The sequence below is a fragment of the Manduca sexta genome, chromosome 25, assembly GCF_014839805.1.
Source record: "Manduca sexta isolate Smith_Timp_Sample1 chromosome 25, JHU_Msex_v1.0, whole genome shotgun sequence".
NCBI lineage: Eukaryota > Metazoa > Arthropoda > Insecta > Lepidoptera > Sphingidae > Manduca > Manduca sexta.
The window spans coordinates 11206003-11232121 of NC_051139.1; the positions used below are offsets into that span (position 1 = coordinate 11206003).

General features: G+C 32.9%; 1 protein-coding gene and 1 long non-coding RNA gene across 2 annotated transcripts; one reads left to right on the top strand and one right to left on the bottom strand.

The window, feature by feature from the left end:
- Positions 1-272: 272 nt before the first annotated feature.
- LOC115451582 (dynein regulatory complex subunit 5) lies at positions 273-4444 on the bottom strand. Its single transcript, XM_030179940.2, has 6 exons — positions 3992-4444; positions 3422-3589; positions 2506-3064; positions 2318-2445; positions 1861-2002; positions 273-1378 (listed from the first exon to the last, which is right to left on the bottom strand). Exons 1-6 carry the CDS (start codon positions 4274-4276, stop codon positions 1182-1184), a joined length of 1479 nt encoding a protein of 492 aa, XP_030035800.1. The 5' UTR covers positions 4277-4444; the 3' UTR covers positions 273-1181.
- Positions 4445-6892: 2448 nt separating this feature from the next.
- Positions 6893-25973, top strand: LOC115451576. Its single transcript, XR_003939384.2, has 3 exons — positions 6893-7188; positions 10776-10839; positions 25522-25973. It is a non-coding gene; the product is annotated as an uncharacterized LOC115451576 (long non-coding RNA).
- Positions 25974-26119: the final 146 nt, after the last annotated feature.

The window sequence follows — 26119 nt, forward strand, 5'->3', positions numbered from 1 at the left end:
AATACAATCAATACGAATGGAAAAAGTACCAATCAACGAAAATTGTTTTGTTACCGAATTTGGCATGTGATTGTAAATTGGCAGGATAAAGTGTAAAATAATCTTTTGCATAAAAAAAGTACTGCAGTTATTGTTCAAACGCAGGCCAAGGTTTTATTTTGTAATTGAATATCTATTTATTTCCTATAACTTTGAACATTATATTATGTACTAACAATAGAATGTGGCCTTTAATATCACACAAATAACCACTATGATTTTAAAAAAACGCCTTTAAATTATATAAATTTAATTTATAAAATTTTTATTACATGGCATAAAAAAACTGATTAAACCGAAATAAAGATGAGTCTACGCAAATTAAGATAAATCTATGTAAATTATAATTAAACAATTTGAATTATTTTTTATTTTATAAAAGTGCTACGTAACATTTTGTGCGTTGAATAATAAGTGAACTAAATAAAACTACCAAAAATTTTATCAAAACCTTGACAGGGGCAGATCAGCAAGGCCATCAAAATGAAGATACAATAATTACAATGAAATCTAACCAAACTCACGGTAAATATAATATTATTAAAATCCCCAACATCTGCACCGAAATTCAGATTTATTAGAAACAACTTTGACCATCATTACTTGGGTGAACTTTATTTTGGTACATAAAATTACTCAGCGATCGTTTCTCCCTGTGAGAATTGATTCAAATGAAGCAATCGAGTTTTTCCAACATTGACGCTTTGATCCTCCCGACTTCTCAAGTCATAAAAGTTACTTATCAACTGAACAATTTACGAAGCCATTATACTTTGTTTGCAAAGGACGTAATACTGTCCACTTATGAGGTTCATTATAACTCTTTAAAAACAATATATTTTATGACACGTTGGCAACTTTGGGTCAGTGAGTATATCAGATAATACTGTAATTTATACGAAATTAATTTTGTAAAAGATAACACCGACATGACATATTAACTGCTAATTCCATAAATTGTATGACTGCGTGGATTCAGTTTAGTATAAAATACATTTCTAGCCTCAAAAATAATATCTAACTAATCACGAAACAAAATGTACAATAGGAACAATCATTGTAATGACAGCACATGATATACGGATCTATGAAATCGTATTGCGGTTTGAAATCAATGATGAATACGTGACAGCGAACATTTTTTATACTTCTGGCACCCGCTCGGGGTATCGTCCAGGTATGTAATCTGGATTATTCGGGTTGTACTCCCAAATGAGATATTCTGGTTCATTGAGGTACAAAGGCGGTATTTCGTCGCTTGGTTCCATTTCTTGTCCGAGCAAATTTTTGTTGCGCTCTAGAAGCTCATCTACTTTCGCTTGAGTCTCTTCTGATATGTCTGTAATTTATAAGCTAATATAAATACAGTTTAATCGTAGGTTATTCGTTTGGTTACTTGTATGCGAACGAAGGTCTTTGTTGGTGTGACAAGTTTACACAAGACTTTGAATTATTTTACTACTATTTATGGACATGGATACTATTATGAAAGCGTATATTTTATAAGATTCTGAGAGAGTTGTGCACTCGTGAGGGAAATTGAAAATTTATTTATTACTTATTTTGCGAGTATATGAATGGACTACTGTCATATACAGGAGTTTACTCCTTAAAAGAAAATCATTAGAATTCTCTGCTCGTGTTTTTTTGCTGAGAACTGCATTCCGAACTGGTAAAGTGAATTTTAACGGAATCTAAATAATGTATAACATTTTATAGAATCAGATAAATTTATCATTTCAAGATAAGCAGAAAGCATCTACGAGTACTTTCGTAACTGTGTTAAGTAAATAGATCTATACTTATATAATACAATCTTACGAGTTCTACGCAGATCAATCCTTAAAATCTTCTTGTTTTGCTCCAACGCGCGGATAAGCGTTTTCTCCGCTTCACCGGACAAATCGTTGGCGGCCATGTCTAATCTTGTCAATCCTCTATTCAAGCTGAGAAGACCCGCCATCTAAATCGTAATAGTTAAGTGCAGGTACCTTACAATAAATCAGAGCATTGTGTTTCGACAGAAATCCGACGAAATATATTTCCCTTTCAAGATTGATTGTTTTAATATAAAACATTAAACAGAGCACCAACTGTGATGATACAATAATGACACATTTCTATCTTTATTACTTTATTATCGCACGTGCTTTCTTATCTTGATTAATAAGCCATATTTTTTATTGATAAAGATAAGGAAAGATATGAATGCGATAGGTTTTGTAAAACACTGCATATTTTAAATTGGTGTATAATAATGCAATGACTATCAACAAACTTTTTCAGCTGAGGCTCCATTGAATCCGCATGAGTTTACAATTAGCGTCTGAGGCTTCTCCTTGCACCTCACAAACGCCGCAGCAAACGTCGTCGCGCACTCCAATGACATAGAGTTCAAACTGAAATCTTAAACCATTCAATCAATAAGCAAATCCATTTATGAATTGCATAATCCAGTTGCCCTACCTAAAAGTTCTATAGGCGCCGCAGGCTTCGTCTGCAGAGCGTAAGCGATACCCTGCACGCCGACCTCTTTGAACCGATTGTTTGCAATTCTTACTCTTTTCACATTATTGTGAATAAAGATGAAGCCGCCGAGTGCTTTCATGCCGTAATCTCCGATCTTACAATGATTAAAATCCAACTCTTCAATACTTTCTTTCCTTACGAGGTTTTGTAAGATCAATTTTACTTTGGAACAGTCCAGATTACTTCGGTTGATACGAAACGTTTGAAGGTGTCTTAAATCTTCGAGGCCCCTGCAGAGCGACTCACAATCGCCCATTGAGAATTCAAAGTATCGCGGCAAGTAATTGTCCTGCACGTCGTTCAGACAGAACACTAGCGATATCTCCCGGAGATTGTACAGCTTGACAAGCACTGGCTCGAGTGGTATGTGGTCGTATAGCTTCGGAACGCTAAAAGGGCACGTGTCTTCAACAACATTCTCTTGAGGAACAGGTGGAGTTGGTTGACGAACTATTTGCAGTTGGTTCAGTGACAATTCGTAAATGTAAGGGCTGACCTAAAATTTAATAGTTGGGGTTAGTATCAATATTGAATGAAGAAATCAAGTAATAGAAATTCTCTGGAATAAGTAAGTAACGGTAATATCTGTTGCTTATTATAACTATATCTGTAAGGTTTTCTAGTATTTCCAATTTACACGTCTCGCCGTTTACATAAAAATTCAATAGTAACTACTAAACGACTATGCAACAAATCGTGATTTTGTATGGACAAACATCTTCTCTAGGTGTAAGTTTGCCATCATTTGTTAACATACTCTGAGTACGTTGAAAAAACTTTTGTCGAGCATTTTAATGCATGTTAGTTTGTTGCCTACTAATTTAAAAGTATAAAGAATATATAGGTATCCTACCAGTGATGCAAGGTTTACAGCATCCTCCTCTATAAATACATCAGGATTTACATTTTCTAAGTAGTCTTGTAAACACGAAGATAAAAATTTGCCTTTCCAAAAAGTGACACCGATCTCCTTTTTGGATGGAAACTTCGTAGCATAGGAGCGTTTCCAATATTGTTCATCCTATTAATATTAATATAATAGTGTGAGGTTTAAAGTAACTGTAAGATGTCTAAATTACAAGAATCAGGAGGTTACGGCTTTCAATCACACAAATAATTTATATTTTGTCTTTTTTATTTAGAAAATATTTTCATCACGAGACATGCTCATTCATTTGTGAGATTTTACAGATAAGTTGTACTCAACATTTCTGGTCTAAGACTAACTGACTTGATCCTTCCAAGTCTCCTGTATCAGCTAAGAGGGGCCTGCGTGAAATTACATTTTTTTCATGGCCTTTGTAGTGGATGAGTAGAGGGTCTTTTTACTACCTCGCGCAGACTTTGGCTGTACCTAAAGTACAACTAACTACCAATCTGCTGTCTTCTGTTAAATATAGGCTATGAACTTGAACACCATTACCTTGATATGAGGCACAGTAAACTTAAGAGGAATATCTGCAGGAAACAAATCCATAAGTATGTCGACATCCTTTTGCAATATTTTATGAAGAGGGTTGAGTCGATGGAATATCTTGGATAGCTCGAGCGCAGCGAAAAACGTGAGAGGAGCTGGTGTTACTCCATTATCCCATTCGAAGTCTTCGGCTATGATTTTGCGAGACATCTCTCCAGCCGAAGCTTGCATGAAAGCGGACGTTGCGTACGCCTCGCGGCAGTTCAGCGATACCACGTACGGAATTTTCATGGTTTATCTCTTTCTTTTAGTTATATAGAGATGTATTTTAGTATGCAATTATATATTTTATACTGTTCAATATATTTGTATAATTTTTATTGTAGCTGTAAACTTATCACTTTGACATTTTCTTTTTCAATGACGGGGAGTAATAATTCAAAATCGATTATCGTTGTTACGAAATAATGGCTGGAAAAGGTACGTCTGTCCAGTAAACAGTATGTTCATTGATGTAGAGTTAAATATTATTTGTATGTTTCATTCTTTATGGAACTAAATTAATTATTAGCTAACTACAAGAGTTGGCATGTTAGATGCGAGTTCATAAGCTACTTATGCAAGCTACTTAACTGCTAATCTTATCCTTCTCATACCTTATGATATGTTCGATATCTAGGAGCTTCAGATATTATTCCACGAATTCGTTATTGCAAGCTAGTCTAGAGGTCAAAGATCCTAAAAAACTTAGAAACCAGTTATACCGACCGATAGCTGTATTTTGTTTTCAAATGTTTTCATCAAGATTTGATCTCACAGCAGCATTGAAATAGAAGATGTTTTCAACTCGATAAATATCTTAACAGTTGCGAGAACGTTCGATTTTAAAGAAAAAAGCAATCAAAGTATTCTAAAAAGTTTTCATTCCAATGAATAAATATATATTACTTTTGTTGAATTTCTATTTGCATACGCTAACGAATGTTTACATTATTTATAAAAGCGTAATTTAAAATTGGATCTAGACCTATAAATATTAGAATGCTGTCAACTTTTAACTTAGTAAATTATTTGTCTTCTACGTTTAACGTGAATTATAGGCATGTTATAAATATTTAGGTATACGTGAACAAAACACTATGTTCCACAGACCACGCTGAATAGCTGTACAATTTATTTACAACAGAGGCCGGTCACTATCGCCTAAAACATGAATCACTTAGAAACACACAATCTACATCCAGGACATTTATAGCTATGAAGCGGTCTCTCATTCGGGAAAAATCGTGGACAATTCAATAAATGTAAATGGTACAAGTCAAATTTACACGAAGCGATTTTTGTTTAGGTTGGATTCTAGATATTTTTCTTGGTGTATTTTCAAAATGGCTTAGACGTGATTTGAATATAAAAGGTATTGATCCTGCAGGAAATAGACAGCTAACACAGTTTCGAGACCTTGGATTCCTTCATTCCTAAAAATCTCAGTAGGAGTTTTTTTTATAAGATCCACGTTGTATCATACTTATAGATTCCTTACAAGATGGAAGATGGAATAGTGAATGCCTCGTTGGAGTATTTGTATCCTATGCTTTACCCTGCAAATAAATGTGTAATTGGTGGTACCCCACCACTGCTTTGAAGTCCTGGGTTCGAATCCCAGGTCATGGATAGTGATATTGGATTTTCATCTCAGTAGCAGCCTGGAGCTTAGAAATTGTGCCCGATATGGCGATAAGCTTGCCCCCTATCATATCATGAGTCGAAACACACATAGCGAAAATGCTGCCCTGGTTACACCTTTGGCTACCCATTTGGAGATATGGCGTGACATGTCTATATTTTTGTTATTTAATAGGTTCCAGTGATTATGTAGGTAACAGGTATTGTTTATCTTTGAATATAGAACTCAAGGTTGTTTGTTAACGAAGGTTTGATATCTAAACTAAGCAAAACTTCTTTCTATATAAACTTCACAATATGTTAATTTTCAAGGAGCGTTTAAATCGAAAATTGTTAAAAGTCAAAGAAAAATAATATGCTAAAAACTAAACGATGCTAAAACGATGTGGTCAATAGTGGTATTTAAAAACATAAAACAAACATATAATATAAAATAATTCATAACAAATAACATATTGCATACTTGCAATATGGTATTAAATGATATCGATTCAAAGTTCAAACCGCTATAAAATCTATAAAATTGTATTCCAAACTCTAATTTTATAACGATTTATTGTAATTGTTGTTAACAAAGTATGAATCGGTAAGGTTCTAGCGACTTTTGACGAATTGCGAATAGCGAAGGAATTAATTGAGAGGCGATTGTATAGTTTAACTACCAAAGTTTTAAGTATTAAAGATTCAGAATTAAACTCAATTGGCTTTTGATTTAGAACATTTGTGAAACTGGAATCTATCAACTGTTATTTTACTACATAATATAATTTCATAAGTCCAGGCGTGCACTGCCTGCTTCTAGTAGCCTATATGTGCTATGAACCGGAAGCTCCAGGGTTTTATTCCTTGGTAGAGCAACTATTTGTGTGGGTTTTTGGCATAGTACATTTGGAATTAGATTCCATATAGGGTGTTAGTGTCCGAATAACGGCCGTTAGTAAAAAAAATACTAAGTTTTACTACAACATAAGCCATTAAAATATGTGTTGTGCAATCTTTATAGAAAATAGTGAATATTATCTAATAAATAAAATTTAGTAATTCATCAATCTAACGTTCCCAAGAATACAAAGAGATTGTGTAATTTTTATCGCGGTCACGCATCCTTGAGTCACTTTATGTCAAGGAAGATTAAAAGCAAACTACGTCTATACTGTATAGTTTACATACGAACAAAGTCCGCCATAACATAAATATTACATCGTGCGTTTCCGCGCGCCTTCGTGCGAGTTCGGACCAAAACAACGCCAGAAGCGTTCGTACACTGTTTAGTTTCGCCGGTACTCTTCTGTCAGATCATATTGTATTATCGGCCGGCGTGCGCGGGAGTCTATTTTCGATCGCTTTTATTTTTCATTCAATTAAATTAAATAAAACAATGGATTCTAACAATAAGGACAAGTCTAAAAATCGCGCTGCAGCTTCGAATATCAGCTACAATCCGTGGAATCTCTTATTCAGTCCGAGAAATCGTACTGAAAGTGAAAACAGCGTTAATTCCAACACATCAACAACATCAGGTAAGGTGTTTGATTTGGTGTTACTAACAAAAATATTGTATTGCTATTGCAAAAATGTATAACACACTTGGTGGCATGGACTTAATATTAGATTGTGTTGCCCGTATGGGCAGCCATACGAATGTTATAAAATTATTCAGTATTGAGTTAAAAATATGTCCCACCTAGAACTTGATAAAAATAACCCGTCTTCAAAACGTAAAAAAAGCCACGCCTCCGTTGTGCGTAAACAGAAAAAACGTCACCCATGTGGGCCGACTGGTGTTTTGTCTGACACGAGTCACGTAGCTTAACCTTCGGCAAGAGATTGTAAATTTGGTGAGGTACCGGTTTTGTTAGTCAATTGGAGATAAATATTTATAGTCTCAATACGCGCAAGTTTCTTGTTCACTAGTGCAGTGTGGCAGAGCAATGCGCCCACGAGCAACAACTTGCTATGCGTTGACCCCTTTACGCAAAACATGGCGCGCAAAGTACAGAGTGATAAAGCATTTAAAAAAGAAAATAATGCAAATGTGTAGTTAAATAGTCTTTAAAACGTAAAATGTAATTAAAGACTCACAAAATTACAACGTATATTATAATTATGTCATTAAATAAATGTGCAATTAATTGATTACTATTAGCCTCATAACATAATTTATATTGTATGTATGTCATTAGGCACAATCGACCGTCTTAATAATATTACTTGTATAGCTACAATTATACTTGCTAAACATAAACCGGACATAATATCAGACAGGCAGTAAAATTAACTATTACCAGAAAGATTGAAAATATCTATGTACACAGAATTTTTATCTTACAAATTGCCTTCATATAATAATTTTATTATATAAATAAAGATATTTCAGATATGCGCGTGCCAAATATAAACTGGACATGCAAGCAGACTGTATATTTTATCTGTTATAATAAGATTATTACTATCTATGTAAAGGTAATATTAATCTACCATATTATTGACTGCGTAGCCGCGACATAGTTGTTATAGCGTGTTTAAGGTCACTGATATTTTTTCCTTCTACCTTTATCTCGTAGAGTCGTGCTTTATAGTTTTACGACCGGTTGCATGCCAGAAAGGTTATTCTCGTGTAGCAGAGATTAATATCGAAGGGTCCTATGGTAGATATATAATTACTGGAGTGGTCAATGTCGGTTGTAACTGACATTTTGCATACTGGAAACATATAAATCTTTGAAAATAACATTGTTTTTTGATATGATGCCGGTTATTTTATTATTAAATATAATGTACAATAGAATATCTACGTTTTGAGAATTAGACCCCAGATCTGATATTTTTTATGCAACGATGTAGGTGTAGACGTTGGCATTATAGTACCGGTTCCCAAGAAGCCAAATAGTAACACCAGTGACAATCAGTCTCCTTTAAAACTAATCATAAGTTCACAACGACTCACAGCACATCGTTAGTTTTTAATTAACGCATCTAATTGCTAGAACTAAATGCAAATGCTACTCTTCACATTTTGCAGAATATTCATGCATTTAAATTACTGCGGTCGTTGATCACTGCACCGCACCCACTGAAGCCTATGAGCCTTGTAGACTTGTCTGGTGTTTCTGACCAACATATTTCTTTATATTAAGGTATTTGAAGATGATTGATCATGATTCTATCCCATTGTGCCTTACAAAGGTCCTGTTTAGTTAAGTATATTTCCTGTTTAAAATAGTAGAGCCCAACTTTACAAAGCATAAATGCACTAGGATGCTGTCATTGTCTCGCAGAAAATGTCATAAAATTGGTTGTGTTGTTTTTGGTAGGCGTGTCTTGGATGTTTAAAATTTAAATCTGCTATGAAAAATTGATTCAAAACTTAAAACCATAACTACGGCTACTACGTTTAAAGTTGTACCGCTTTGATTAACTTCCTTATGTTAATGACGTTGAACATTGTTTTTATTTAACCATGATTTAACGATTGAGGATACAATGCCACCATTCCTTACGTTTACCTTCGTTGGTCTATAACAAAATGTTAGTTGACCGAGTGTACTGATGTGATCGCAGGCCATGTTGACAATAATCTTTAATTGATTCAGAAAGAAACAATTAAAATCTAACAAACCTTGTTTGAAACTAGATCGAAGTATTCCGCAAAATCTAGACAAATTTGCTTAGGATATCTCTTTGAGTACATAATAAAATAGATAGACTATAATACATACTACATATAGATTCTTTAGTGCTTTCAAGGATTGCAACACCGCGTAAACGAGAAATACCGCTTTAAAACATCATCTAAATTCTATAGAAAGGACACTTGCTAAACGAGATTCAGTTGGTAACATAAGTTTATAAATAATATTATTTGTTTTACTCGACTGCACAAACAAGCAAGGGTAATGTTTTTAGTGAAATTAATATACCGTAACAGGAAGCCTATTTGAGCTTTATTATTTCTTTGCGGCTCTCCTCTATCTTAATGAGGGATTGATTTTTATCAATGAGTTTATAAAGGCATTAGGTATCAGTAGTAATAGCTGATGCCTAAGTTTCATATTTGGCGGGTGTGGCTAGTTTGGTGACATCATAAAAATAACAATATGGCGGTCACTAGCTACTATAAAGTGGTGAAACACGTACATTATTGTTCTGTTTCTGATATTTAGGTTTTTAATTTGTCTTGTTTTTTTCGTTACTTTATAGAAGAGGCCAATTTGGAAGCAACAAATTTTAATACTTCGAGCACTTAATATGTGATCAGTTGGTTATATTAAGCGATTACTAATTGATTAAAAATGTGAAAAATTGTGGTTTACTGGAACAATTACATACGTAATTACTGTAAAATGCTACAAACAATTTTAATGATAAGTAATTGCCCGTAGCAAAAACTATGCGGTCCCCGAGTCAAGACCAACCGTAGTTTGTTCTCGTATGGTTATGCGTTGAATATTTTGCTTGATAACAGCAGTACATTAACTTTTTGAAATTAAGATACTCGCGATATCTTTCTGTTGGTGTGCCGGCCAACGATAATATTACTGTAAATAATGGCTCACTGTTTTTCTTGATAAGAAATTAAAAATAAATTCTCTTTTAACATTTTTCATACCACGCTTGCGTACATGTAAGAATTTCTAGTATATATCATATATTCAAATAGGAATATTTTCAGACTATTATTGAAGCATCGTAAATACTTAATGCGGGCCTAATATATAAATAGCAATTCTCAATTGCTATTTAACTTTATCTTAAGTGCACTCCTATAAACCACCATGATTTTTACATGATTTGATCTGGCACTTTTAAGTTCAGTTTACATCTAATTATAAAACAAACGTTGCTATTACCTTATTAAAAGTGTTTTTTACATTGATCATGAATAGTATACTTTATCCGATCGTAAATGTGACGCATTTGAAAAAAAATCTGAACCGCTAGAAATGATTAAAATTCATATAAGCTATTTACAATTGACGTAAGTTAACGCCATAAAAACACAAAAGGCATATCTAGGAAATATCCAATCATAGAACTCCAGGTGAAATACAAGAATAAAATGTTGTTGAAGATGAAGAATAAATAATAATCTATCTACTATTTTCAGCTTCCCAGTTCGGGGGACTGCAAAGGCAGACAAGCAAAACCAATGAAGAATATTTGTGGATGATGTAAGTAGCAACCTAGCATTGCGACAAATTAGAATGTATTTTAGAACTAGTTTACTCAATTGTCGAAGTGGCTTTATAGTTTTAATATAGCCTAGAATTAAACACGAAGATGATTTTTACTCGATATTAGCAATCAATTTAGTATCTCAACCAGTCACGTTTCCAGACATGCTAAATACAGATATTTAAATTCGTGTTTTGGTGGACCGACAATGTTCTTGTGAAATATATATTAGCATCTTACTACCTATAATTATCTGTTATTCAAACTCATGAAAATCCATTATCCATAGAAGCGGAGGTTATTCTGTGGAAAAAATTATGAAAGTAGTTATTTGTAGAAAATACAATAGGAAGTGCAGTTTGTGTTTATAATAAACCATAGTGGGGCCCGAGGTATTCCTGCTACCATTAGCGATGAGACTTGCATAAAATAAAAAATGTATGTTAAAGGCCCGAATACTATCATGCTGACAAGCAAAAAAAAACTCCACAATGCAATGAAACTTATTGTAATAAATACAATACGAAGTAACGGTTAAATTAGGTAAATAAGAACAAAATTTCGGTTATTCACAGGACGTTTGACCGAACTGTTAGTTAAAATTCAGTTTTAAGCAAATAGATAAATTCGATTCATTCATTCATCTTGAATGTAGAAGCATCTATGCTAGATTCACAATTTTCTCCCATTCCCCTCGTCATCTAGGGATGCAATTGCGAAATTAAAAATTATGATATTAAATTTATTGCTAATTCCGACTAAATAATATCTACATGTTTAATTTTAACCCCTAGGTATTTTTGCCTACTCATGATAAACTATGTTAACAACAACAGCGTGTCATTAGCCCCCATCCTCAATATCTGCACATGACACATACGTTTTAAATGTACAGCGCAGTTCCACCAATTTAGAGCGACGTTAATAACTCGTATTACTCCATATAGTATGTTGAATAATTGCGAGAATGAACTTTGTTACTATCATATTAATAGCGATATACGTCAGCCAGCATCATTGCTCTTCAGTTATGTGATGATGGTATAGAATAATATATAAGTATTATAGGTACGGCCATATTTATTTATTTATTAACACTTTGTACACATGGTATACAGGCGGACTTAATGCCATGGGCATTCTCTCCCAGTCAACCTTGGGGTGGTGTAGAGAGGACGGAGGTAGGTGTATAATAAAAGAAGTGAAAAACAAATAAGAAGAGAAATAGTAAACAAATGTAATTAAAACATACTCGCATATATAAATATATAGATATATATATATATAAAAAAAATACATATATAAAAATAAATAAATATATAAATACACTAATAAGTCAATTAGAGGAATCTGCTACTTCTGCCAGCAACAATCGACGAACTCTCATTTTAAAAGCCAGCCGTGTTGAGGACGACCTGATTTCGAGCGGGAGTGCGTTCCAAAGAAGGATAGATTGGATAGCGAAGGAAGAGTGAACAAAATCAGAACTGTGCGAAGGACACTTCAGGAGAAGATTGGTAGACGAACGCAAATTCCTATCATGCCCATCGCAAAGGTAACTAAAATTGGAAGATAGATAAGTAGGAGGTATAGGAGACCTAAGGAGAGAATAGAGAGTAGTAAGCGCGCGTAACGAGCGGCGCTGGCGGATGGGGAGCCAATTTAACTGCGAACGGAAAGAAGAAATGTGATCGTACTTGCGGAGATTAAAACGAATCGAATGCAGTTATTAAGAAGGCGGTCGAGTTTATTGAGCAGGTCTGCATTCAGATCAAAATAGCATACATCGCCATAGTCGATTATTGGGAGGATTAAGGTTTGCACAAGCATAGTCTTGGTCTTGGATGGCAAGAGATTCTTCAGACGATAAAGAGAACGAAGTGTGCCGATAACTCTCTGACTAACAGAGGTAACGTGGGACCGTATATACCATATCTTATGTCTATATTGTCGTACTTCAAACAGCATGTTAATACATTGTTATTTACTCTTTGACAATTGATCCATCTTGAGGTTGTCTAGAAAATATCAAATATAACGATAAAACTAACATTCCAAAATCTTTTACTGTCTTTGTTTTGTTGTGTATCCTATTATCTAACCTTTCATGTTGACTGAATTTTTTTTAAATTTGTTGTGCAACCTAAATGTACGCCACGTCGATAACCATCCGTGGTATTTTGTTTTTGACAGTCTCTGCAGCCCAATACGCAATGGCGAAACTTTTTTATAAAAATTCACAAATATATCGTTTCCCAAACATAGGTAAAGTTGATGATAAAAAGGAAGCATAAAACAACTGTTTTTATTTCTCGATTTAGACTCCTGACGAACTAAAGCCCATTTTTATAACAAATGCAAAAGCAAAGGAAAGCGATACTAGAAAATATAAATGTTATTTCGCGTTTTACTCCATACTAGCCATTAACGAAAGTAATGAATTTGTATTCCACGTAGTTGTTAATTGATATTCAACACCACCAAGCGTGCATCCAGATGATGACAGTATGTTAAAAATAAATGCAATATCAATATGTAAACGAGATTTATCAAAACCAAGCCTGGTAGAGTCAATGGACATTAATTTAAGTGAATGCGGTATTTATTATGCGGATAAAAATTTATTACACGAAATATAGTTTCAGCTTTACGTTCCTAATGACTAATAAAAGTTATCGTTAATACTTTAAAGCTGTTAATAATTTAATTGAATATGGGATTTTTGAATGATATTTTATGTACTGTGGTATCTACGGTATATACGCAACAAATGCGATATCATATCAAACAGTAATTGTCTTATTCTTAAACAGTAACGAAATGTATCTACATAAAAGTACTTTGTTCTTACGCAGCATGTGGGATGAACCCAATAGCCTGCGTGAGAAAATTTGTTGTTATTTTTGTCAAGATTCTGATCCTGTATATTAAATCAAAATAGCAACTATGTAAATTAAGGCTCTTAATTTTCCAGAATTTACATAATTTATATTTTTTTATCGAATGCAAATGCATTTATGAAATTGATGGCATATGATCTCTTGATTTTATATCATTGTTTTGAGATCCTGAATCATATTAGTAATATAAAGACAGACTGATTCATGTTTTATTGATAATGATGCGTGGAAATAGTATGACGTCAATCATAGAATGGAACACATTTTTTCTGATATATTGCCTTTTTTTAGTTTGTGTTTCTTTGTTGACAAATGGCTTCTTAATCAAATACCAAAAGTATTATTAAATTAAACAACTAATGTTAAATATATGATAGTTATTTTTAATTGCATTCGGATGGAAGTTTATAATTCATTATGCGTGGTACTACAGACGATCATGGTCTTCTTACATCTATACTAGCTACAAACTAGAAATATAGGTACTGCATAAAATTAAATTGATTTTATAAATTTAACACAAAGAATCGTCAAGTTTTTAGATTCGAGCATAATTTTCAATAATTTGACTATCTTTGCTGTTGAACCAATACTATAAAGTTGTTATTGTTTATAGATACGAGTCTTTTTATCTCACCGATATTTGAAGTTCTCGGAAATTTTGAGTTTTGCGATTTCACCTGAATCCAACGGCCCAATCTAAATGTTGTTTAAAGTAATCGTATCCAATAAACTCTTTGGATTAAGATATGACGTCTGTTTACGTCGAAGGTTCAAGCAACTTTATGCTTCGTCTATTCGGCATAGCGTTTGTCGACCCAGTCACGTTTAAGTAAGATTTTTTGTGAATACTTCCATTGTGAGGTTTGTACATTTTTTGCTCGTCTCTTCTTTAGAATTAAGATGTGTGTGGTGGTTTATTTTAAAGTTCCTACCTGGTATATTATAATATTACAAAACGTTTGCACATATTATCTTATCTAATCTTCGCAATTGTATAATGAATTGCTTTTTATAGCGGTTTACAAATTCTTATCTGTTCTATAATATGCCACGTTAAAGTGTTAATCAATGAGTAACTAAATGTATTACATTGACATTCACTGGTACATTTGGCTATTAGTACATGCATACATTATAATATAATACGGATAGATAAGCGTAAATGATCAACGCAGACGAATGACATCCGATACCATAGAATGACATAATAACTATTGTCGTATACTTAGAGTTGATTTTTCAATCATCGGATAAAATATAATACGATCGAATTAAATAGGTATTGCAGTTGCATATAATAATATAAAGAAGGTAATATTTTAATTCTCCATTCAGTCTAGTTATATCTGCTGGATAAGTTTTATCTTATTTACACGATCAGCCCTTGTTAGTGATAAAATTGGGAATGATTGTGAATTACTTATTAAACATATTTATTTATGTGCATACTGTCATACTATATCAAGAATGCCTAAGTTCAATGACCTTATATTTATTTTCATTTCGCATTAATATATACTCAAAGATTATAAATGAACAACGCATATGCTGAGTTTCACAAAACAATATTGATTTTCAACCGTCATCTTCATTCATCCCACACAAGTACACTATTATAGGCTGGTACCGAACAAATAAAACTAAAACCGACATAAATGGCGCAAGGAGGAAATTTCCAGCGTGTTATTGCAAAAGACGAGCTTATTAGCAATAATGGTGGATGTAGAAGGTCGACCACTTGCAGCAGCTGATGGCGCGTCGGTCTCAAGCGTGAGGCGGGGTGGCCGCGAGTGGGAAGGAGACGAACCTACCAGTTGGCTGGTTCCCTCTCTCGGTGATGTCGACACCTTCGGTTGCATGCGCCCGCGCAGCCGCCACCGCGCTGCTGTCAAACCGTGATCGTGGCCACGGGTAGCGTACCACGCGCTCCAGCTGTTAACTGCATTTGTGATCGAAAGTGATAGTGTTTCGGAATGGACCACGTGTTGACTCCAGGATAGCCAGGAACAACAACGTTGACTTAGCTTTTGGTTTGTTTGTTTTTCTAACAAAATTGTGATAGTGTTATCTTCAGTGGTATTATACGTTTATCGGTAGGAGAAATAAAAGACGCGCGTTGCAAGTATTTTGGATTTGTAACACAAAATTACTACAATACTTGGCTCTAAATACGGTCACACGCGCAACATTGGCTAGTCAGTGTCATTTTGTTAAGTGCTTTATAAAGTAATTAATATAATTGGACTTCGTTTCATACAACTGCAATGCGATGCGTAATACTTTGAAAATTGGTAACCATTAACCAACAAAGGAATTATTAAATGTTTTATTACTTACTCGTGACATTTTAATACAAACATAATATAATATAAATTCATACGTATACTCTCGAAAGAACATGCGAGGTGCACCGGTACATCCACCGCTCTGCGAATTAATTTCCGTGAGCAGCGATAGTGTGCAACCATAACAAATTACAAATTCCAAACACAGACAAATTTAACATGGAAAATGTAACATATAATACTGATCAACCTAAATGTATTTATAACTAATAACCTCAGTACACAATCTTTAGACGAAAGGTAAATACCATTCAGAATCATCAATAAATTGAGAACAAAACAACATACTGTTTACTTAAGATGTTCGAAGACAATGCACGTCAATGTCATCAGAAACCAGTTCTTTAGAACTATAACTTTACGTAATTGAGATAAATATACGGACAAGACCACATGACTCATTGCTATAAGTTGTTTTGCTGTAAATACACGTACGTTAAGGCTTAACAGTGATGTGACTAGACGAAACTAAATTGAGTTGATAGTATTTTTGTGATTATGTTCTGGACTAAGGAAGTTATAGTATATAATACGCCATTACAGTTAAGTTGATTGAGTTGCGACACAAACAGGTATGAATATCAAGGCAAAATCAATTTACATGTTGCGTTCTTGACACTGTTTTGTTTTATGTCTCCGGTTACTTACCACGTCAGTTTGTTAACGCCATTTCAGAATTTCTTTAATAACATACATATTCAAATTAGTAAAATTCATAAAGCCTTAGCAACTAGGTTGTATTAATTTTGTTTGAAAATATCTCTTATAGTTCACAATTTTATATTTCTATGGACGTTAAGGATTCAAATTTATTTAATTTACATTTGAATGACGTAAATAATTAACGGTTTCGTGTACAGGATTTAAGTATAATTTGTAGTTTCTATTTAAATTTATACAGTCTTGTATCTCGAGATGGTGTTCATTTGTTACATATTGCTTTAACATGTTTCTCACGATACTATATATGATTGAACGTGTGATATTAAGCCTTATAATCGTTTTTTATTCAACCTAATTACACACATGCGTGTACATTAGAGTATTATGCTTTATGGTATATTACAATGTCGGTTTATAGGTTCTTAGTACTATTTAGAGAGAAATCATATTATATAGTCAGAGAAACCAACCTCAAAACAAAAACTCTGATAACCATGCTTTATTGTTTTGAAAGAACGTCACGTATCTTTTGTGATTGATACTCATAGGTCTTATCTATACCACGTAACGAGATAGAGTACATGAAAACTTATCGTTCACCTAACGAGGACTGTCATTATAATATTGACCTGTATTCGGCATAAATATAAGATTAGGACTTATTCTATATTTCGTGCTGCATATCAATCAGCCCCGTAGAATTAGGAACTAATTATTTTTATGGGTATGGCGGCTATAGTCTGATTGATGGTAACCGATTTCCAAGACTCATGGACTTTGATAATACTCAACGAAAAAGGATCTCACATTGAAGGAAACTCTCATGTCTTAAAAATATTAATTAAGTGTTCAATATGTTTATAGATCTACTTAAAAGGTAATTAACCATACCACATTGACATTGGGAAAGTTACCCCAGGTTTGATTGTGATGTTTTATGTTATGGTTCTTGAGTTAAAGTATAAGATAAAGAATAATTTGTTCACGCAAACAAACTTACTGATAATAGCTGCGTAAAATATAAATTTGTCTCGTAAATAAAATAAATGTAACTTCACTACTTTTAAAACAAATCACAATTGTATTTATTTTCTTGTTATCATGCTTACGTTTTTAATTATTTAGATATGGCACAGGCTATATGTATTAGTTGCAGAGAAGAACAATTTAAATTAGAATTAGTTAACTCCAAACATCACACACATTACATATTTCATATGTATTTGGATAATTAGTTAAAATGTACTCTGTTTTACTACTTGGTTTTGTCTGATTGCGGCAGCGACTTATTATACAAAAACCATTAGGGCATTCGATATAACAAAAACTAATAGATATTGAGTGCTAATACTTCACGAAAGTAAATTATTTTTAGGCATTCAATTTCTGATGTTGTGTGATGAATGGCTGGTATTTTAATTTATATTAATAATCTTTTTTTAATAACTGTCTTGAACTCCGCTATTATAATTTAAATAATGAACAATCCTTTTGCATTAAACTACTATCTGATATTATTACTTTTAATAATAGACTGATGAATTGCTGATTGATTAAAAAAGTCTGGTATCTAGTTGTTATTATATACGGTATATTGCATCTACTGGACATACTTAATGGTATAAGACCTTTCTAAAATTAATATAGCCTAAATATACAACGCCTAATGCTTGTTATAATTAACTGAAACAATAGACGTATCATAACATTGCACACAGCTTGTATGATATATCTAATATTCCACATACCCTGTATTATAGCTGTGATGGGTTGTTAGTCATCTAACAAAATACTACTTAAATATAAGAATGATTTTTTATAAATGTACTTTAATACACACGTGCACGCCTTTTATCCCCGAAGTAGTGGGTAGAGACGCATTGTTGCACCCACTTTTCGCCGTGCGTACTTTGTCTCATGATATGATAGGGGGCGAGGCTATCGGCATATCGGGCATAAACTTCAGACTCCAGGCTGATGCTGAGTACAAAATGGTAAAATGTTTTTGATTTTATCTCACAACACACTAGAGCAAGAATTGAATTACCTATAAGAATAAATTGTTTGGAATTTATCGCAGGCACAGTGATAGTTTAAATCTACTATAAGATACTCCGGTAATATTTTTTTATCAATTTTAAAATCGAGAAAGGGATTGTCAACTAGTAGATGAGCGATTTTTTTTTTAATAAATAAATAAATCGTAAACTATAATATATTTTGTTTATGAAGACTTCCAAAAGGTTATCGCGTTCATGACTTCTGTATTCTAAGAACTTAAAACATTGCTAACTTTTTTAGTATCTCGTCTCGGGGGATATTTTAACTTAGTAAATCTTTGTGTTTCAACTTTTATTTAAGTATATCGAATGGATTTTTATATGAAAAATAAGCATTAGGTGTCAAACAACTAATAGTGTTTGCGTGACTTTCAGCGACATCAGCATCTGTAAATTTTATTATAATGTATTGTTTCTTGTCAAAGTAGCATCGAATACGTCACTACTTATTATAAGTTTCGTTCTAATTACTAAAATTATGACAAACATAGCTATACCTGCATTACGGCTCTTTACTATTTTTCATATTTCATGTAACTAACTCAGTCTAACTACCAATTAAGACTTCGGAAAAGCCCAGCTTGGGTTGGAAGTGATATGGACTACCGTGACAAAGGTTTCAAATTACAAACAGTTCAAAATCCAAGAGCACGAATCTTCGACTCTTCTAAAGTTATGTCTATATTCTATGTGAATTATCGTTTGCTTTTACGCTGTAGGGAAACATCATACGAAAAACTACATACTTAAGTACTTTATTAGAATTTCTAAGGTATATAAAGTCTGCCAACCCACACAAGGCCAGGATGGACTAAGGCCTAAACCCTCTCAGTACTAGAGGAGACCCATGCCCAAAAGTGGGACAGTATAGTATAATACAGGGCTAACATAATTTTATTATTAACAAAGAGTTAGTATTTTATTTCTCTACTAGTCGCAGCTCTGTCACTTTTACACTCCCCGTGGTACTTATGTAGGTATTCCATTTTATTTGCTTTACTCTAAAATAATGTTAAAACTATTTTTTTATTTCTATAATTTTGTTTCGTCTGATTTTAAACACTCTTAAATCAAAATAAATAATTTATTGAAGCCACACACAAAATATTGTGTTGTAACCATTTTAAAGAGCATGTTCTAATTTGGGAAGTAGATTTACGTCAATGAACGCATCACGCGAATGTTCTTCGTAAAATTAGAAATAACGTTGCATGTGTTATGGAAAATTTATGAAGATTCATGCTGGATCGATGCAGAAACGAAATTATAATGAAAGATCAAATGGTATTAAATATCAAAAAATTACAGAACGCATTGACATGTGTCAAAGTTACTACCTTTTGTTTTCGGATCGGAACTGCTGTCCTTCCTCAGAACAAATATCCCATTGTTTTTTTTTTTACAAACGACCGTCCAATATTACTCTAAGATCAAATTTATGTACCAAAATACATCTATTCAGTTATTAATGTGTTAACCAATAACAATCATTCAAATATACAATCATCTTCACAACCTTTCACGTTTTTGTTAGTAGAAATACATTCATTGCATTAGCACAATCACGATTGCATCGACCGCATTTATTCACTGGTACTACTATGGTAATGACAGCTCTAAATGTCGCAATATTATTTGGTGGCAACACTATAGTCTTGTATTTGGAATATAATAAATTTATAATAAAAGATACAGTAAATAAGTAGATAGGTAGAATTTTAGCCAAGTAATAAAATCAATATTATCGCTACTACTCTCATTTAAACACAATTTCGAGAATATAAAGTTTTGTGAATATAATTTAGCTGGTCCCGATGACTGTAGCCACGTACTTGTATAACAATGATAGTCATATCAGACAATATGTCTCACTGTATTCCCAGACCACTTGAGCCGTGTCAGTGGCTTGTACTCGACAGTAAAGCATCGAGATACATCAACTTAACGTGTGTTATTTATTTATTTTAGTCTTCTAATAAACTAGTTACAGGACATTTAATAAAATTTATTTTATTTCTTAACGTTTAACAGAGATGAAACTAGAAATAATATTATCCTTACTATTGCGTCATGAAGCGAGTCTTCATTGAATCCAGAATTTTCAAATCCTCGGAAACTCAGGTATATTTTGTTTAATTGATAAAGTAATACAGTAATGTAAACTTTAAATAAATTTACACGATTCTTTAAGAATTTGCGACACGTTTTGTGCGTACATGTGAATGTAGAAACGATAAATCGATATCCATAAAGCAATCGAATTTACAAGCTGAGGGCTCGTGTTGGCTCAAGTCCATTCGTGTCCGAGAAGTGATTGATTAGTAATGGAAGAGCACTGCCAAGTCGTGCTTTGTTGTGCTTAGCAATAAGCATTTCCTTATGTTTACATATTTCATATAGGAACCCTCGTCTGTTTGTTCGTGAAAGGCAGGCATTACAAGTTCACGGTTTACGTTATCGGTCATGAATTAATTCTTGGACTAAATTAAAAACAAAGCAATGTTCATTCAATAAAGTTAATAAATTATATTATCTTTTACCCACTAAATATTGATTCTACATTACAACTTTTTGAATATATTATAAAGTATTTAACCTACGAAGAAACAGAGAATACCTATCCTTCATGGTAGTAAATAAAACTTATATTTTTTTATTATGGGTATAATTTAATTTATACGAGTACCTACATATGTTTGTTATTATTATTACTAGTGGATAATATTTCCAGGACAATAGCGCTATAAACCGAAATACAGATCCTACCTAGTTCGGCCACAAGTACTCCTATATTTTAAAAAAATGTAGTACTAATACCCCAAAACTCAGACTGTTAGAGTTTAAGTATACTACTGTCCTTTTTAAAATAAATAAATAAATCGTATTATTTAGCTATAGAATTCGGTACAAACCCATATAAAGATCATATAAAATTTGCTGCCTTTACCCAAATCAAGAAGTAATTCACATTATTTTTTGAAAAATTAAATCATCAGAATCGACTTACAATTATTATCTTACTAGACTATGCATATATATTTAACTTTAAAATTGCAACGCGCAGCCATTTATGGTCAGCATGAGGTACAATTGAGCCAATTTCGTTAGTATTCCGGATGCGTTAAGAAACGATATCGTCAGAAAAGGGTCTCCTCTAATACCATTACTCAGTGTCAGTACATATAACATTCGATTCTGATATTGAAAAGACCTTTATGCATCCAACTATTGGGATCCTTGCCGGATACTTTTTGATCGATGACAATTTAGTAATGGAATAGATATCAGTATATTTTATTTTATCTTATGTAGTGGCAGTATACCAGGTACCAGTGGCGAAGGGTCCATACAACTCCATTCCTGCCAGCTTCCCTTTCGTAATTTATATAAATATAATTATTATTAGATTTGCAGACTGCATTTATGCATTAATATGCATATGTTGGTTCGGGTTGCCTTCCGGAAAACTTCACCATTCGCCACTGCCAGATACATCTTTATGTATTCAATTTACAATACGCACCCTTAAGTGACCACTAATAAGGTGACTTAACTCAAAAAAGACGATTTGTGTGAAACGAATAAAAAAAAATTAAAAACATTTAAAACGCAATGACTTGGGCGATAGTGGAAAAAGAGAATCTCTGTTTCTATTCTACAATTTTGTCTTTTCTCGTCGTAGGGTTATAGAGCATACTTCAGAAAGTAGTTTTTAAGAAAATCGAGAAATATATAACTTTTGAGTTAGGTCACTTTAGTTCTAAGGGTGCGATTTGGTCAAACGCCCGCCATAATGACTTGTCCGGTGTCCCGATAAATAGCGTTCAAGGCTTACCTGGATCTAGTAAGAAAGTCGGGCATCATTTTGGTGGTCGTTAAGAAACACAATGCCTATGTTTGTTCGATATTTTATTTAAAATTCATTGTAATTTTCAGGTAAGGTTCAGTAAATGCTTTGTTGAAAATATAAAGGAATAAATCATTACTCCATACATTATAAAAATGTGACTAACGTCAGTTAACTGTCCCTTTTACAGCAACCTTTCATCGAAGCAATCAATTACCTTGACTTTGTATTTGTTAAATAATATACGCAAATGTAGTGAAAATATCGTAAAGAAATGTAACAAAGAAGCATTAAATTTTGCGGTCAAGTAGGTATATTGATTATATAGGCATATAAGATATAATTTGTAATGCAGTAATACTTAACTACAAGGGTTATCAAATTGCAATTATAGAGATAAGGGCGTTATCACAGGTGCCATGGGTTGTTATCAGTATAATAACAAAACAACAGCGTGTAATGTATGTTAAGATATTAGTAGTTCTACCATATTTTCTTTATACCTGCCGAGTCAAAACTTCGAAAATAATTGCTAAAATTATCGTGAACGGGTTCTACTTATATAGACTTGTCTACCTATTTCGCTAGTATATGATATATCTAACTAATAATTATTGATAATAGTATATTGAAAATTTCATATCATCAAATTATTTCATGTTTCCTAAGATATTTGTGCACTCGTGTGAGAATTAGAATTTAATGTTTTGAAAGTAAATAAACGAACTTCTCTAAACAAACGGAATACGAATGTAAGTTTTTTGTATAATAATACTGTACTTACTTTAGAACTTTGAACTGGTTTTAAAAGAGTAGCACTAGAGTGTTTTGCCCGATCTTCTCTGGTTGAAATTGCTTTCTGAATAGGTGGCAGAGTAAACATTTTATTTAATCGAAATAATATCTAACATTTTACAGATTCAAATAAATTATTTCATTTCAATAAATTTCATAGACTTGGGAATTCTATATTGGGAAATCTACGTAAAAGGAATCCATATACTTTCAATTTTATTATTACTAGTCATAAGACTAGTTCAAGATTATTGTTTTAGGTTGTGCTGAATTAAAAGGCTAAAACACACTGCCAGTGCGAAGTTAAAAATCATCTGTAGTATGACTCTACAGCGCCTCTACACGAACTCGCCGGATTTATGGTTGACTACCCAATTATTGAGGCGTAGCTTCACTTGCAGCAACAAATTACGCTATGTTTACACTTGTTGGAGATTTAACAAACTCGTGGGTTGATGTCCTGATTGACAATCGCCACGAATCGTATCAATCGGCATGAACTCGCGTTCAAACACACGGACGTTCTAACTGTCCTGATTATTTGTGCGATCTAGTATTTCTATGATTATTATAAAAACAATCAATATGTGCGGTTAATTATATGATGCCTTATATATTTTCCTATATTAAATTATATATTCTGTTAAGACTGTATCAAATATAGACAATTTCTATTTACACAGATCTCAAGTGTGACCTACATAAACATAAAATCAGGTGTAATCTCAGGATGTAATATATTTATCAAAACCAACTGTCATACTTGTATCTTGAAAAATCGATTTGTCAGAATTATCTTTTGTCCTTTATTATCTGTTGAGAATTAAATAGGTTATGTTAGTTTATATGAACTGAAAAGAAAATTATCTATACAGGTATTGCGGATCATTAGTTTTATCGCTCCATTGGGCTATTGGCAGAGCATTTGGTCGGGTCCTTGATTCCACCTCAGGCCAAAAAAAAATCTGCGTGAATGAACGAAATAATCTACTCCCACAAACATTTGGAAATACATACTTTTGTTGAATATCCAGGGAAAGTCAAAATTAAAACACCAGTCTTTCGTGTAATCCCAAATACAACTGTTTTAAATTGTTTCAAATACTAAAATATCATTTTATTAAAAGTGTTTATAACATTAGGGATCGTAATTTAAAAGCTGATTTATTTTCTGAATAATTTAAAAGTACCTAAAAATATTACAGTATCTAAATCAATTCTAAAACGCTGTATAATACTATTCTCAAATGATAAATTTATTAATACGTGATAATTTCCGTCATATTGTTGGCACCGAATCACATTGATAATCATAGCATAACACAATTATATAGTAATAATATGATCTTTGGACTACAATGCGTGTTAACAGACCACACTACTGTGAGGTTATCGAGAACCGATAACGTGGAATATACAAATACATTAAATACCTAAAACAGTGCGCGAACCGCAAATAAATTATTGGCTAAGATTAACAAGCGTAGTACTTGTGGTATAGTAACTAATGACCCTTTATTTTTCATTAGAAATCTCGGCGATTGGATATAAATTAGCTGGGTAGAGCTCAGTAATTTTAAGATAATGATATTGTTAATCACTTTCTAAAGGTTATCTTACTTTCCACGCATTTGTGTAAATATTCCGTGGAATTGATAGAGGTGACCTTCGTTAGGAATTATTCCTATTATACGTCAGCATACTCTCGCACTATGTGTACATCATATATTTGTTTTGCTTCCCGCTAGTTTTTTCATACTCTGCCTTTGTTATACCTCGTAATACACAGCACGATTAAATAACATTTTTTGTTTCTAAAAGACATGGTCAAGCTAAGCAAGATCACCTTCTAAATGTATGTTAATAATCTACTTTCAGAACACAAGCGTATAATGCTACATAAACGATACTAAATCACACGAGGTTTATGATATTATAATTACAACACAAAACAAGACATGTGTAATGACAGATATTTTAGTATATTCGTAGCTTGTTAAAAGTGAATTAAGGTAAATCAGACTACAATCACGATTACTGACCAAAATGATTATTTTTGTTCTAGGTGGCGTTCGTAATCGTACGCTCAAGGAAGGCTTAAGCAATGGACGACTGGCAGATGGAACATAGACTATTTTAGTGGTTACACTTACGTTATATTGCAGTATAATGAACTGTTTGGAAACACGTATGAAACACAGTTTTAGAGATGTTGGAACAGGTTGCCTTTCTACCGACGTGGTTTCTCATGGCGTGGATAGGTGCTTGCGTTCTCTTCAGCCCTTTTGCAATATTCTTCGTGATATGCCTGCCACAGTTACCCCTTCTAGTAGTTAGGAGAGCCTGCCATATTCCATTCGAATACATATGATGGGAACATTAATGTTATAATAAGTATCCATAATATATGCTTAGAGATGTTTATTTTTTGTAATTTTTCATGTGATAGGTATTTGATAAGTTTTGTATAAAGTGTACATAATTTATAATGAATAAACATATTAATTGTATCTGTTATGCTTCGTTTATTTATATCACATTTTTTTATTTATAGACATTTATTTGCTTTCGGTAATTTTGAAGAAAAACCTCCAATTTCGCCTATTTACTTACATCCAATATGTATAATGTAAATCCGATAGAATGTCGATGCAATCTGTCGT

Excerpts from the sequence above, each read along its gene's own strand:
- LOC115451582 (XM_030179940.2), bottom strand. The coding sequence starts at position 4,276 with ATGAAAATTCCGTACGTGGTATCGCTGAACTGCCGCGAGGCGTACGCA. Across the intron at positions 2,003-2,317 it reads ATGGAGCCTCAGCTGAAAAA|ATGGCGGGTCTTCTCAGCTT; the intron begins GTTTGTTGATAG and ends ATTACGATTTAG. Across the intron at positions 1,379-1,860 it reads GATTGATCTGCGTAGAACTC|ACATATCAGAAGAGACTCAA; the intron begins GTAAGATTGTAT and ends TATAAATTACAG.